The sequence below is a fragment of the Crocodylus siamensis genome, chromosome 10, assembly GCF_052110815.1.
Source record: "Crocodylus siamensis isolate JL-2025a chromosome 10, ASM5211081v1, whole genome shotgun sequence".
Lineage (NCBI taxonomy): Eukaryota > Metazoa > Chordata > Crocodylia > Crocodylidae > Crocodylus > Crocodylus siamensis.
The window spans coordinates 15225453-15238964 of record NC_143404.1 but is presented as its reverse complement, the minus strand read 5'-3'; the positions used below and the strand labels follow the sequence as shown (position 1 = coordinate 15238964).

Here is a 13512-nt window from a genome sequence, read left to right as displayed (position 1 = left end):
AGCTTTAAAGCTCCAAGTGCAATTCCTGCATTGGAAAGGAGTGGCAATTGCTGTTCTGATTGCTATGCTATTTGCCAGGAAGCTGAAGTTTAACTCCCCCTTATGGAACATACCTTTCTCGGGATGCATTCAAAAGCTCTGTCTCTTTTGAGAAGCAATGCAAATAGCATGTGCCATGGCATTAGCACTGCTAGACCTTACAGTCCCAAAAGAGGAAGACTTTGCTGCTTTAATATCAAGTGAATGGTCACAGGGCAGGCTGATGTTTATGGTACATGCTTTAGATCACTGCTGTCAGGCCCCTGGGAACTGTATGTACAGAACAACTACCTCTTTGACTCCACAAATGGGATAATCATGTCTATCACACTAGGCTTTGGATGAAACGAATAAATGCAGTTGCTTTCTCCAGAGCTGTAAAATGCAAAAGCTGCCCCCGCAATCCCCTCTCCATTGTGACGGCTGGCTTCTTCTCGGGCATTTCCTATACCTGAAGCACTTGCCAGTGACTCCATCTGCACGGCTAATTCTCATGCCTCGCTCTGCCGCAGCTGTCTCAAATGAGCCTCATGAGAGGACAGCTGCTGAAATCTGTTGGTTAGTTCATCAGCAGGTTACTGAGTAGGTCATAGAAAGCAAGCTATCCTTTCATTAGTACCCTGTTAATTATCATTTGGATGCAGGGCATGAACAGGAAAAAACCCAAGCTGCAGCTACAAATTAGTATAAGGTTTAATGTCTGTTGCATCTATTAAGCTTTTATTTCTCCTGGTGTGTATTTGGGCAAACCTAGACCTTTTGGTGCACAAGTCTGTTTGTCTGTTTATTTTAAGGAGTAATGAAATAGGCTATTTCTTTCCCAAAGTGTTCATTGAGCATTGAAGTGAGTGAGGTTTTTAGCTTGCACTTTGTGTCATCATTAACTTCTGTGCCAGCTGAGGGTATAATGCTACTCTGCATTTACACCTACTTGGCACTATCTTAATTGATGGCACACAATGCAGACTGAAGGAGTAAGCTTTTTATCTGTGCTGCTGAGGACTTGAGGTGGAGAGGGATGTACAGAGATCTCTGCCTCATACAATTTCAAACAGATAGATAAAGTATTCCAAACAGTGCCATAGCAATGACATTTTGTGGCTGGGGCAAAGCCCACTGTGGCAGTCTGCCTTTGTCCTGTGCACAGATCTGGGGGGCACATGCACCCTCTATGCTTGCCCGGGGGTGCACGCAGTGGCAGGAGCTGCCCTTCCCCTACCCCCACACCACCCCAAATGAGCCACTCTGTGCTGTTGCCTGCCACGGCTGGGTAGTGCCTGTTGGTGCCCCTTCTCTTTGGTACCTGGGGAGGTCACCCCACTCATGCCCCACTCCCTTGCTATGGCATGGATTCCAAAACCCCTCCCTATACCCTAACTGCCCTGCTGTTTAGGAGGTCTGAAACCCCCCACCCCAAAAACAGCTAATATTAACTGAATGCTGGAAAGCAAGTAGAACCTTTTGTTTCAGGTTTTAGACTCATCTCAGTTTATTAAGCACAAGGAGTAGACCCTCATGGGGGTCAGATTATCTCATTCCTGATCACTGTGGTGTTTCTTGCAGCATCTTCCGAAGCATCTACTACTGTGAGGGAAATTCCTGTGTCATTTGGGTTTTCTCTTACTCTAACATTCCTTCAAGCAATATGTTTATTTAGCATTTCTGGCATCAGGGTCCAGAATTTTGGGCAAATCACCTTTTTTCCCCTCTCCTTGTTATTGCTTGTTTTATATCCAATTTTTCATCTGTGGGGGTCACATCTGTTTTAATCCAAAACTATATTAGTTATTGTGCCCCTCTGAATCCATGAAAAGATCAGGGACCCCAACACTTCTGAGCTCTTCTAGACTCTACAGATGCATTGCTACCCTTTGGGGATGTTGTGCTCAGGTAAGGGAGAAAGGTTGGGTGCAGAAAAAGTGGGCAGTCAGATAGGTCATTCTTATTCTGACCCTCTGATAATTAAAATAAATGATAGAGCCCCATATCATGGCTAGTTGGAGTCAAACTGTGTCATATAGCTCCTATTTATAACTGCTAAAGGAGATTTTCCAATAGCCCATGCACCAGGAACATATGGATATGAAGGAGAAGAATTGAAGCTGGATCACAGTTCACAATTATCATACCAAGGCCAATCAAAACAGAAGTCCTAGATGACCACTGAGCTGTTACAGAATTTTTTTTTATGTAAAAACAACAAAAAAGATGTAGTAGACTAACAGATGGGCCCATCCGTTCCCCTTCCTTAATTTCAAATGAAACCTCCTTCTCAGAGGCTGTCCCAGTGCTCCAGAAATGACGTACTGAGTTAATTTAATGGGTTTTGTGTGCAATCAGCCAAGGATGTTAGTTTACAACAGTCTTTGAAGCAGCACAGCAGCCGTTGTTATGAGATCTAATGCTCCCTTACTCTGGCTAGAATGGGAATTGGTGGTCTTTGCACCAGCCCTAGAAACAAAGCACAAACAGTCCAACCCATTGTGTGCCACTGTGCTAAACAGCAGTCACAGCTGGAAGACCCTAATGTGACTTTCCAATTTTGTTGATTCTTTCTGAAGCTTCATAGCCAAAGGGAGGTCAGCTGAAGGTAGGAGATACTTATGGGTGTTGTAGGAGGAAGGAACAGTTTGTGTCACAACAAATACACAACTATCCTTCCTCTTATTTAGATAAATGCTTCATGCACCTTAATATAGACCTAGCTTTTAAAAAAATCCATTTAGGATACTTAGAAAACCCCCACTAATTATATGAATGGGGGAAAAGCACTGCAGTTGAACTGCAGGCATCTAGGAGGTAGTGCCTATACTGTCAAGTAATTGCAGGAAACCAATCAACTAGCAGAAGTAAGATCCAAAGCACACAGCTGCAAAGACTCTGTGACCTGTCATAAACAGCTGCAGTTTAGTTTTGGTTCTAGGGTGAATTATCTTTCTAAATAACTCCCTCTCAAATTAGAATACGAGCTCAATCCCAGGCTCAAAAAACTGAAGGAAAAACCCATAGAAGGGGAACTTGAAAATTCAGCCAGGAACTGACTGATTTTGATTTATGTTTCTTTATCCTGTAGAAGTGGGAAAGCTAATGAACCAGTATCTTGGTCTCTGTGGGCTTCCATGTAGGAGAGAGGAAGCCAAAGTTGGTTTAATTTTTTCTGTTGTGTGCAAATACCTCTACACTCTTCTACACCTCTGTAAGGCTGGCTGCAAAATGCTGGAATTGACACCAGAGAGCAGTGCCACAGCAATGAAGTTTGGTGCCTGGGGCAAAGCTCGGAGTGGCAACCTGCCCTCACCCTGCACACAGATCCAGAGGGCACATGTCCCCCCATGTTTGCCTGGGAGTGCATGCAGTGGTGGGAGCCGCCCTTCCCGTCCCTGTGCCCCCCCCCCCAAACAAACTACTCACAGCTCCATCCTGCGCCGCCCCCCTCCCTCCCGGCTGGGCACCACCTGTTGGCGCTCCTTTGCTTTGATGCCCAGGGCGGTCACCCTGCTCATTCCCCTTCCCCCCCTTGCTCCAGCACTGCCTGGGAGCATTGGTTTTGAGGGGGTTGCAATCTCTACGGATGGATCTTGCACTCACCCACAGGGGCAGTGCAGGCTTCTGTTGTTTCACTCATTGTGTTGGGGATACTTATCCATTGCCATAGTTTGTACAGACAGTTGGAGGGATGCAAATCAAATGGTGTTGAAAATGGGACTATACCATAAAACTGGAGAGAGGTGGTGATCCCATCCTTGGAGCTCCTTGGGTCTCTTGGAGCTGCAGTGTTGGGAGTGGCTTACAAGTTTTGCTCTTGCGGGGAACACAAGTATTATAAGTACCTGATTGGACCTACGGTCCCTGTAAAGGGAAAGGGCAGTAAGCAAGCTGGTGTTGGGTCTGTGAGAGGCTTTTCTCACAGTACAGAAAAAAAAAAGCCCACTGGAAAAGGGGGTGTAATAAAAGGAAATTAACCTTTCAGTTCTCAGAAAAGCTGCTGTAGTTCTTTTTGGTCGGGAAGGTCAGTTGTCCTGCCGGGATAGACAGATCTAGTGATGACGTCTTTGGGTGCAGCGTCCTCCTCTGGTGCATAGGGCTGGAACTGATTCTGGGCGAGTAGAGAGCTGTTGTGTCGGGGCCCATCAGGTTTGCTTCCTGTTGGGCTGCCTCTGCAGCTGCTCTCTGCTCCATTTTGCCACGAGGGAGACTTGGGGATGACTGCGAGCTGTGCCTCTTGGATGGAGGTGGGCTGTAGTTCTGAAATCTCACTGTTTTCACTTGCTGAAATGTGAACGGAATCAAGAATGACCATGTATTAAGGAGAAACAACACGAGCCTCTACCTCTTACTTTGATCTACTCTTGTGGAGACCTTGGCACCATGGTGCCAAGGTGGAGTGATGATACCTTCCCAGCAATGGATTACATATGTAGCAGAGTGTGACTTGGACTGCCCCGCGGGCCTGGTGTCATGCACAGTGCTGAAATGTTTAGATACGGCAAAGTGTGAACACCAGCTCTACAAGAGAGAAACCACCAGAAGAATACAGAGTATGCCAGGTCCCAGAGTAATCCAGTCTCCCACATAGACAAACTGGCCTACATACATATAGAGCATGAATTAAAATGGAAGGTGCTGGGAAAGAACTGTAGTGGTGGAGGAGTGTGCAAGATAGCATAGCCTCTTGCTGCTTTTTTAAAATCCATTTTCCATCCTTCTGGCTCTCTCTTACCTGGGACTGTGGAAAGATTGATTTGTAGCTAATATTCTAACTAGAAGCCTCAATTTGGCTTGGCTTTGAGGGATTCATGCATCCTAAACAGTTATTCTACGCGCCTGTAACAGGGGACCATAACCCCTGTTGCTTAAGTGGAAAGAAGGCAGCATCACAGAGCAGCAAACAGCTGCAGGCCGCTGACTTAAAGCAACTGCAACATCACCATGTAGGCAGCTGAGGGAGCCAAGAATAGGAGCTACAAAAGCTGCAGAGTTCAGAGCTCCAGGCAATTAATTAGGTGATGGCTGCAGCAGAGCTGAGGCATTTGCTGTTGATATCAGATGAGTAACACCTGAACGTGGCTCCTAGGTTGAGGACAGCATTGCGGTGTACAGTCTGAAGGGGAGAACAGTTTTATGAGAGGAGGTTGCAGACTGGAAAAACTACAGACAGTAAGGTACCCAGAGGAGCTGGTAAACAGAGGGGTGGGTTTTCCTTTGCTAAAGTTATGTAGAAGGGTGTAATTAAAGTTTATATTTTTTGTTTGCTAATTGTGAGGCATGGGGTAGTTATTGGGGTGTGTGTGGAGCTGTTGATGATTAGTTTGCAGGACACTAGGGCACCTTGGAAGGATGCTGTGTATACTTTATCTAGGATGGAGTCGGCCTTGGGTAAATACGCCCAAGGGAAATTTGGATTGCTTCAGAGGGCATTCAGGCTTCCCTAGCGCTTGGATTCTGGGACAGATGGAGTCTAGGCAATCCAATGCAAAGGAGAGTGCAAATAATTCGTATTCAATGCAAAGAGTAGAGTGCAGACAACATGCCTGGCTGAGCCAATGCCCCTACAGAGAGTGCTGGGGCTGAGCTGAGGGCCCTGAGCACAGAGCTTCCTGGTACAGAGCTGAGAGCTCAGGGAGCAAGCTGCCCAGAGTATGTAGACTTCAGGTGATTAAGCTGGGGGAAAATGGGCCTAATGCCCTGAGATATGGCTGACAAGAGGGTCCTAAGAATCATTACTTGGACTCCTCAAGACCTTGGAATTGAGGGGCATGGTTGACAGAACAACTGAGATTGAGTTACAGGCTGAGGGGGCCAGGATCTAATGAGACCTAATCAGGTTTCAGAATAGCTTCCCAGTGCAGCAAACCTGGGAGGCCAGCAGTTGGCAGCTGGCAGGTTTAAGGTGAAAGTGGATTGGGCTGGACTACCAACCCTATTATGAGATGGACAGATAAAAGCACCTGAGGTGCTACTCCGGAGACTGGGGGCATCCAAATTATAATAACCAATATCCACTGACACCAAGGGAGTGGCAGGCAGGATAAAAAGGGGAGGTGATGAAGAGATTGGAGGGTATCGCAGATAGAGCTGTCTGCCAGGGGGTGTCAAACTCAAGGCTGTAGCTCTGAACATGCTACGAAATTCGTAGCTACGAAGTGCCACTGTTCAGCGGAGGGGAATTTGCACGTGAGCAGGACGGCAGAGAAGAAGTTAAAGAACTCTGCCAGGAACAGTTTAAATTAAACTTTGATGCAAATGATTAATAACCTTATAACATGGCTAACTCAAACGTGCCTTGATTTCAATGGGACTTACGGCTGAGTGAAGATATCAGTTAATGGGTGCCTCTGCAGGCATTTACCAAGTGAGCAGTGACTTTTGCAGACAGAGACCCCATGGGGGATTCTGAGAGAATCACATTCACAGGGGGGCAGATGCTATCAGAAACAAATTTAGGTCTGGAAAACTGTACTCTAGCAGCAATCCTGTGGGTCCAGAGTCCTGTCTGAGTAAAGCCACAATGAACATGGAGTGGAGTCCTTCAGGGATTTGGTCTGTGGTGTATGGCTGAAAACAAATGTGAATGCCGGCAGGATTTTCAAGATTGTCCTGAGCCAGATATCCAAGGGGTGGGGTTCTCCCTGCAGTGAATAAGCCTTACTGTACCTTTTCTGAGTTGTTCCGGGAGGTCTCTGGTTTTACCAAAATGGAGGGAGGAGCTGATGCAGGTGGCTTTGGAGGCTCACTTTTTGCTGGCGAGTCTTTGGCATCCAGGATCACTGAGCTACATGCAGAAGGAGATTGGCTTTCAATGCCCCTGGCCACAAGTACTGATGAAGCATCATTGGAAGAATTCAGCCTTGCTCCAGCTTCAGCCATGGCAGCTCCAGTCAAGGAGCCTTGTGGTGGATAGAGTTGAAATGCCTGAGGTCTCACAGCAGCAGCTGAAGCACGCCGGAGGGAGCCGGCAACGTGAACAGGAGTGCCTGGCTGCACAGGCCTCTGCAATGATCCATCTGGGGAGCAAGATCATTTTGAATGAGATGAAGGTTAAAATAAAACATAGATGTGGAAAAAGATGCCTACCACCTTTAGGCTCTCCTTTCCCTTTGGATGCTTCCAGAAGTAGACCATATCTACTAATAGACCTATCTAAATAATAACAGAGGAGCAAAAATGACTTCTTCCCCTTTCTCCCATTTCCAGAATGGCCTGTTTAATCAGACTTTGCCTTTCATAGAATAATTTCAAAGCTTAATGAACTTATTTTCCCAGCATGCTTGTATGTGTTTATTTTGCACAGCAGAACCTCAGTCTAGATGTACCATTAAATGTCCTATTGCTTTCATGTTCCAAATGAGGGGAAATGATGCTCAGAAAGAACAGAGTGACTAGAAGTAGGATTGAGGTGTTCTGATTCCCTAGCCCCTTGCTTTAATCATTAAAAGTGGTTTCAGATGCAAAAGAGGGGAAGCCTTCCTTCCCCTCTTTCCTTCCTCTCTGTCAGCTCATGCAACTTGGATTCAGTCCATGATATTTGAAAACATATGGCAGACCTTTAATTCTTCTGACTCCTGTACAGCTTTGCACAGGACTTTCTTGGGGGTCTTTGCCCACATTAATCTTAGCACTACTGTTTTTGGTATTGATTCTCACTGGCATAGCATGATGAATTTTCATGTCAGGGTTCCTGAATCAATAAGTGATGGCATTGGTACCTCTCATACTGGCTGGGCTCCAAGCTGTAAAAAGGCGGGTCTCTCCACAAAGCTGTACTGATTTCCTACAATAAATTGAAACAGGTAGGTAGAAGCCTAACAAGCCTAAAAAGTCTTGATCCTGCGAGGTGCTGAGTGCCTCCAAGGAGGTGCTGGCTGTCCTTGGTTGTCCCTGGCTTGGCAGAAGCTGGGACCCCTTTTGTCATTTGCTTAGCACCAATCCTGCATTAATCCTGAGCATGAGCCCTATAATTGAGGCTGCAGCAGCCATCCCTCAGGTTTTGCCTCATGGTTGTTTCTGCAGCTCACACTCTTCCATTTGAATATTTACTTTCCAGGTGAAAACACTGGAAGTCGCAGTATCTTTTGCAGTTTCTTGCTGCCTAAAAGGTTGATCCTTACCCCTCCCCCCAGACAGAATCACTACAGAGGGGACAAGTCTTTTAAAGTAAAACAGCTTTACAGATAAATCGAATTTTGAGCCTAAACCGTTGATAATGCCCTTTGCAAATGAACGTTCACCCCCTGCAATGACTGCGTATCTCAAGCAGCAGCTCTGTCTGAAGGCATTAAGAAAATGTTGCTGCAACTGCTCCAGTAGCTGGAGATCTATTCCAAGGCAGTCTGAACTGTCTGAAAGAAACCTTGCCAGTCTCATGGAAAACTAACAAGCTAAGCTCTGTTTAAACCCCTGGAAAGAGCTGTTCTGTGTACTGAGCGAGGAATTTGGAATAGCCAAAATGACAATCCTTTTGCCCCATCCTTGTTCTGTGTTCAAGGAAGAAGGGTGATTCAGGAGCCCTGGCTCTTGCCAGTTCCATTGTAGTGTTTCACCATGACAGAGATGGCACAGTCAGTACCACCAGAGATGGATGTAATAAGACTTCCTTGTTCAAGTCTCAATTTATAGATATTTGCATGGTCAGCTATTGCAGTTATGAGAGCCACAGATATGACGATTTAAATAAGTATTTAGTAAACATTTAGTATTGTCATTCTGAGAGGGTCTTTATTTTTTGAAAAGCGGCCACATCTAAGGTGGGAGACAACCAACAGAGCAGCAGAGGAAGCGTATGGTCAAAGAAATACAACGCATGCATACTCTGACTCGGAAAGTAACCTCTACCCTCTTGTATAGCCCACAAATGGGGTCAGTGTGATACCTGAATACTGTCAAATACACTCACGATTATCTTTGCTCATACAAATTTCATGTGGAACTTTTTGCAGTTGCAGTATTTCAGCTTGGCTTCTCATTTTGTATCTTCTGAAATACTGAATCATTATTTTCTGAGAGCATCGAATTCAGCCCTGTGGGATTTTTTTTTTTTTTTATTGCTACACCACCAGAATCCCAATTTCTACAGGACTGTTGTGAAAGGCCACAGTTCCTGCTGTAAACAGTATGGACATTTGCCGTAGCAAGAATGGACAGCACACATAAGAGTGGCTGACTAGACCTGCAAATTCATCTATGTTTTACACTGGCCGCATCTGATCACCAAACTGTCTTTCCTGACACATCCCTCTCCAAGTCCATCTTACTGTAGGATGTACGGGTGACCCAGTAGGTATATTTGTGAGGATGGCTTTGTCCTTGTCATTGGCAGAGTTTAGTGTGGGTACTGGCATCCAGCCTAGCTGGTGCTTTCGCTGAAGCTGCTAACTTTTCAGAAGCTGTACTGTGTTATTTATTATTACTTCAGCCTTGGCTTAATGCATTAATTAAAGGCTTCCAGTAGTGTTAGGGAGAAGAATCACTTGTGAGCACAGTCCCTCCCTGCCTGCTCCCTGTCTGCACCAGAACTTACTTTTCCTAGTGTTGCCATGTCCTCGCCTCAGAGACGATTGTCCTGGAGTGCCTGGCATGGCCATGTTCCTTGCTGGTGAGGTCATGGGTGTTGGCATCAAAGCAGACTTCAAAGGTCTGCTTTGCCTTGGCCCATTCTCTGAGATGCTTCCTTGGGAGGAAAGGGAGGATGTGGATAAAGTCCAACTGGCATACAGGGAAGGCATCCTCGAATCTGAGATGTTGGATGACTTCCTGGTTTAACAGATTGAGAAGGAGAGCAAAATAAGAGCAAGTTAAAGCTGCAGAGTTCAAATCTATATTTTCAATCCCCCCCCCCCCCCCCCCCCCCCAGTCATCCAGGTAGATTTTGCTTCAGTGGATTGGAAAGAAACAGGGCATTTGCCAAACACCGATCCAGATCAGGATTTTTTAACGCTACCACTAGCTCCCCAGGATAAAGGGGTTCAGGGCAAAACATTCGGGAGCCTGCACAGATTAGCTTCTTGATTAAACTGTACTCTCAGCCCTTTTGCGCTCGCATTGTAACTGGGCCTTCAAAGACATGCCTTTGAATGCTTTGTGTCAGTGGCAATTTGCAAGGAGGCCTTCTAGGTGCCCGCCATCCACCAAAGCACCAGCTCAGTAAGAGAGAGGCCCGGCATTATATGGACCGTGGGCTTTGTTCCACCTCCTCGCTTCAGGCTGCACAGAAGCCACCAAAGCCATACTCGGGTTTCAGAGGCAGATATATGCCAAACAAAAATCCTGTGGTAGTTGTGGGGCGAGGCACTGCTGCAAATGGCTTTCAGTACAGCATGTTAGTCTTGGTGACTGAAGCTGGCCCAGCATCCTGAACTGTTCCTCCCCATAGTGTGGCAGGAGCACATCACAGGAAAACTTCTGTGCAGCAAAGAGCTCATTGATTTTTGCTCAGGAGGCACAAGCGGTCCTTTTTCCTGAACTGAATGAACTGGGCAAGAGTGAGTACTGGGTGACAAATGTCACACCTTCCACTTGAGGCTAAGGATTGATTCCTCACCACAGCATACAAGTCAGAGTGGTGATTCTTAAGGACGAGGCTGAGGCAGCGAGGACGCGCCTTGGCCCTCTGACTCCACTTTGCCAGCTGCTGTTCAGGCCCTGCAGTGTGCATCTGTCACTTCTGATTATTCCTCTCCTCATCTACTTTCCCTGGAGAGGTCACCTTGGCCCTCTCACCTGAATCCGGTAAATTGCCAAAACAGCCATCAATCTTCCCCATCTATGTGATGTCTAAGTAACTCTCCTGAATACGCCCAATTCCCTGGGAAAGTGGGCCAGGGGAGGTCTCTGCTAACTTTGCTGAAGGAGGAGAAAGACAGTGTTTCTTTACTTTACTTTACTTCCCGGTGGCTTTCTTTGGGGGTGGAAGAATGATTTATAGTTTAATAATGGAGCAGCGATTCATCAAAATAACTGAGGCATCAATTTATTATGAAGAAATTTCCAAAAGAGGATACAGAATAGCAGCTCTAAAATTGGTACTTATGGCTGAGGCACTTTATGAGCTACTTAGGGTAGCTGAGCTGTGCTTTTGATTGTTTGTTTGCTCTGTTTATCAGTGAGGTGGGGCCTGGGTATTATCAGAGGCTATATTGCAGGGAAATGAGCTGGAACGACAAAGAATAATCACTTGCTCCCTTTAATGCAGGGAGGGTGTTTGGAGAGATGATGCTGGGACTGAAGTAGCATAACCATCTCCAGCTTGAATTGAGCCATTTAGCCCAGATGAACATAAGCCAGGAAATCAAAAAGAGCCAAATGTGCCCCTCAACATCAGTAACTATGAAGGGTCGGGTTAGTTAGGCCACCATTAGGCTTTCTGTGGGTCCCAGTCAGGGCTTCTCAATAAACTTACACAATCTGAGCTGCAGCAGAAACTCTGTAGATGACGGGCCAATTGCCCTTTCAGCCAAAAGGCAACAAGCCTTAGTGCCATCCTGGCATGTTGACCAAATCATAGGGTCTGTCTCTAGCACAAGGTGGGGCCATCCAAGATAGCTCTGCCACGCCAGGTCCAGAACTGGAATATATTCCAGGGCTCTCCTCAGTCCAGTTTTCAATGGCTCGGGAAGCACCCCTTGACTTGAGGGGTGCTTCTTCCTTGGAACTATTCTGCACAATAACAGATTCTCCTATAGCAAACCCATCCATCCCTGACGCTCATGCTGTGTTTTCAGCTCTCTGTTCCTTGAATCAGCCCAAATAAGTCCTCTGTGATCACTAGGGTGGGAAGTCTTAAAAACTTTGTGTGACAAGGCTGTCAAATTTATAAGAAAGGACTGTGTTGCTTTGATGTGATAACACATGAAAAGAAAGTGAGTGGGTTTGGAAATTATCCCCACAGGCCCCCCAGCTGTTCATCTCTGCATCTCTCTCTCTCTCTTCCACTTTACTCTAATGCCCATCACTGCCTTACCTGTAAGAGATCTAAGAAGCTGTAACAATCACAATGAATTTTTCAATAATGAAATCACTTCTGAAAAGGAAAAAGCTTTAATGTTCCTAAATACAGGCTTCTTCTACTTTAAGAAGCTTAGTGTCTATTTGTAGCAACAATTTAGCCGTTTTCCTAATCTGCTCCTTTCCACTGTCTATCTTGCTCCACTCAGGTCCCCCTGAGATGCATCTATATTTTTCCCTCCCAGATTGTATGTTTCCAATTATTGCTCTCTGGATCTTGCTAATGCATGTTTATTTAGGTCAATCAACACCTTTTAACAGTTGGAGCCAAAGAAGACAGAACTTCGATTCTAAAAGAGTCTTCTGTTTGGAGCATCCCTTCTAGCAAAGAAACAAGTCACTTTAAATGAACATAAAGGAAATTTTGGGCTGACTCTCTTGTTTTTGCTGGCTTTTTAACTCCCAGATGTGCAAAGCAAATTCTGTGCAGTCCAATGTCATTAAACAGGGTCTTCACCTCCCAGAGTGAAGTAAAGCCACGGTAGAGCTGTTAGCTATTGACTTTCCTGCTGAAATTTCAGATGCAAAAGTGGGGAAGGAAGGCTGATGCCATACTGTTCATTTGTCTGTATAATCTGGACCATATGGCAACTCCAAAGGGAACTCTGGTCCATCTGATCGGCTGTCTGACTTCTGTTAATGACAGTGCCTGACCTTCAAGGGGAGATGAAATTCCCATATAGCTCACATGGGCAATCATTATTAAAGGATAATGGGGAATGAGCTCTGGTTATTTCAGAATGGTGGCAGCAGCACTTCATTCAATACATGTAAGGTATGAAAAGTTATGACCAAGATGGCAACATATTGTTCTGGAGACAGACACCATGTTCCTTGCATGTCGCTAGAGGGATGAGAAGAGCCAGTGTTACCCACTGTTATTACCCCTTGTGCAAATATTTTATTTCACATAAGGAAATCGGACCTGAAAAGGGGGGCGACATAATTGCTGGGGAAGATCCCAACCCTTCCTGTGACGAGCGACATTCCCCGCAGCCAACCATCATAGTACTTCCCCAAAACACGAACTCCTTCTCCCTTCTGCAGCTCCAGCTCATCTGGTCCATGAGCTATGTAGGAATGGAGGGCAACACACCTGGGAATGAAAGAAGAGCAAACATTATTATGGAGTGATAACCCTATTCATGCCATATAAAGAGACTGTGACAGCACAATCCTGTTTCTAACCATTCTGGGAACCGATGCTGTTGGCTTTTGTGAGCAGAAGTTAGTTGCCTGAAGCCTCTTCAAATAGTACTCATGTCAAATATCTGGGCACTGTCACAAATACGGAAAAAGTTTTGCAGGAAAGAAAGTGCCTACATCTTCCAGAGAGAATATGAATATAAGAAAGCCACTAGGAGTGAAGAATGAACCTGGCTGTTTGTCAGTGTTTTTTGTTGCAGAATTGCCAGCTCACACGGCCGAATGGACCAGGGCAATAAGGGGGAAAGAGGGAGCTGCCATTCTTGT

At 45.8% G+C, this 13512-nt stretch overlaps 1 protein-coding gene across 1 annotated transcript in view; it reads right to left on the bottom strand.

Annotated features, from left to right (window-relative positions):
• Nucleotides 1-3502: 3502 nt before the first annotated feature.
• The window catches only part of SH3RF2 (SH3 domain containing ring finger 2), a 72897-nt gene continuing 62887 nt past the window's right edge, over nt 3503-13512 (bottom strand). Inside the window, exons 7-10 of the mRNA XM_090064219.1 lie at nt 12965-13135; nt 9557-9789; nt 6694-7043; nt 3503-4308 (exon numbers count right to left, since the gene is read on the bottom strand). Of these exons, the coding sequence (XP_089920345.1) occupies nt 4006-4308; nt 6694-7043; nt 9557-9789; nt 12965-13135 (1057 nt within the window). The 3' untranslated portion in view covers nt 3503-4005. The remainder of the gene's footprint in view (nt 4309-6693; nt 7044-9556; nt 9790-12964; nt 13136-13512) is intronic.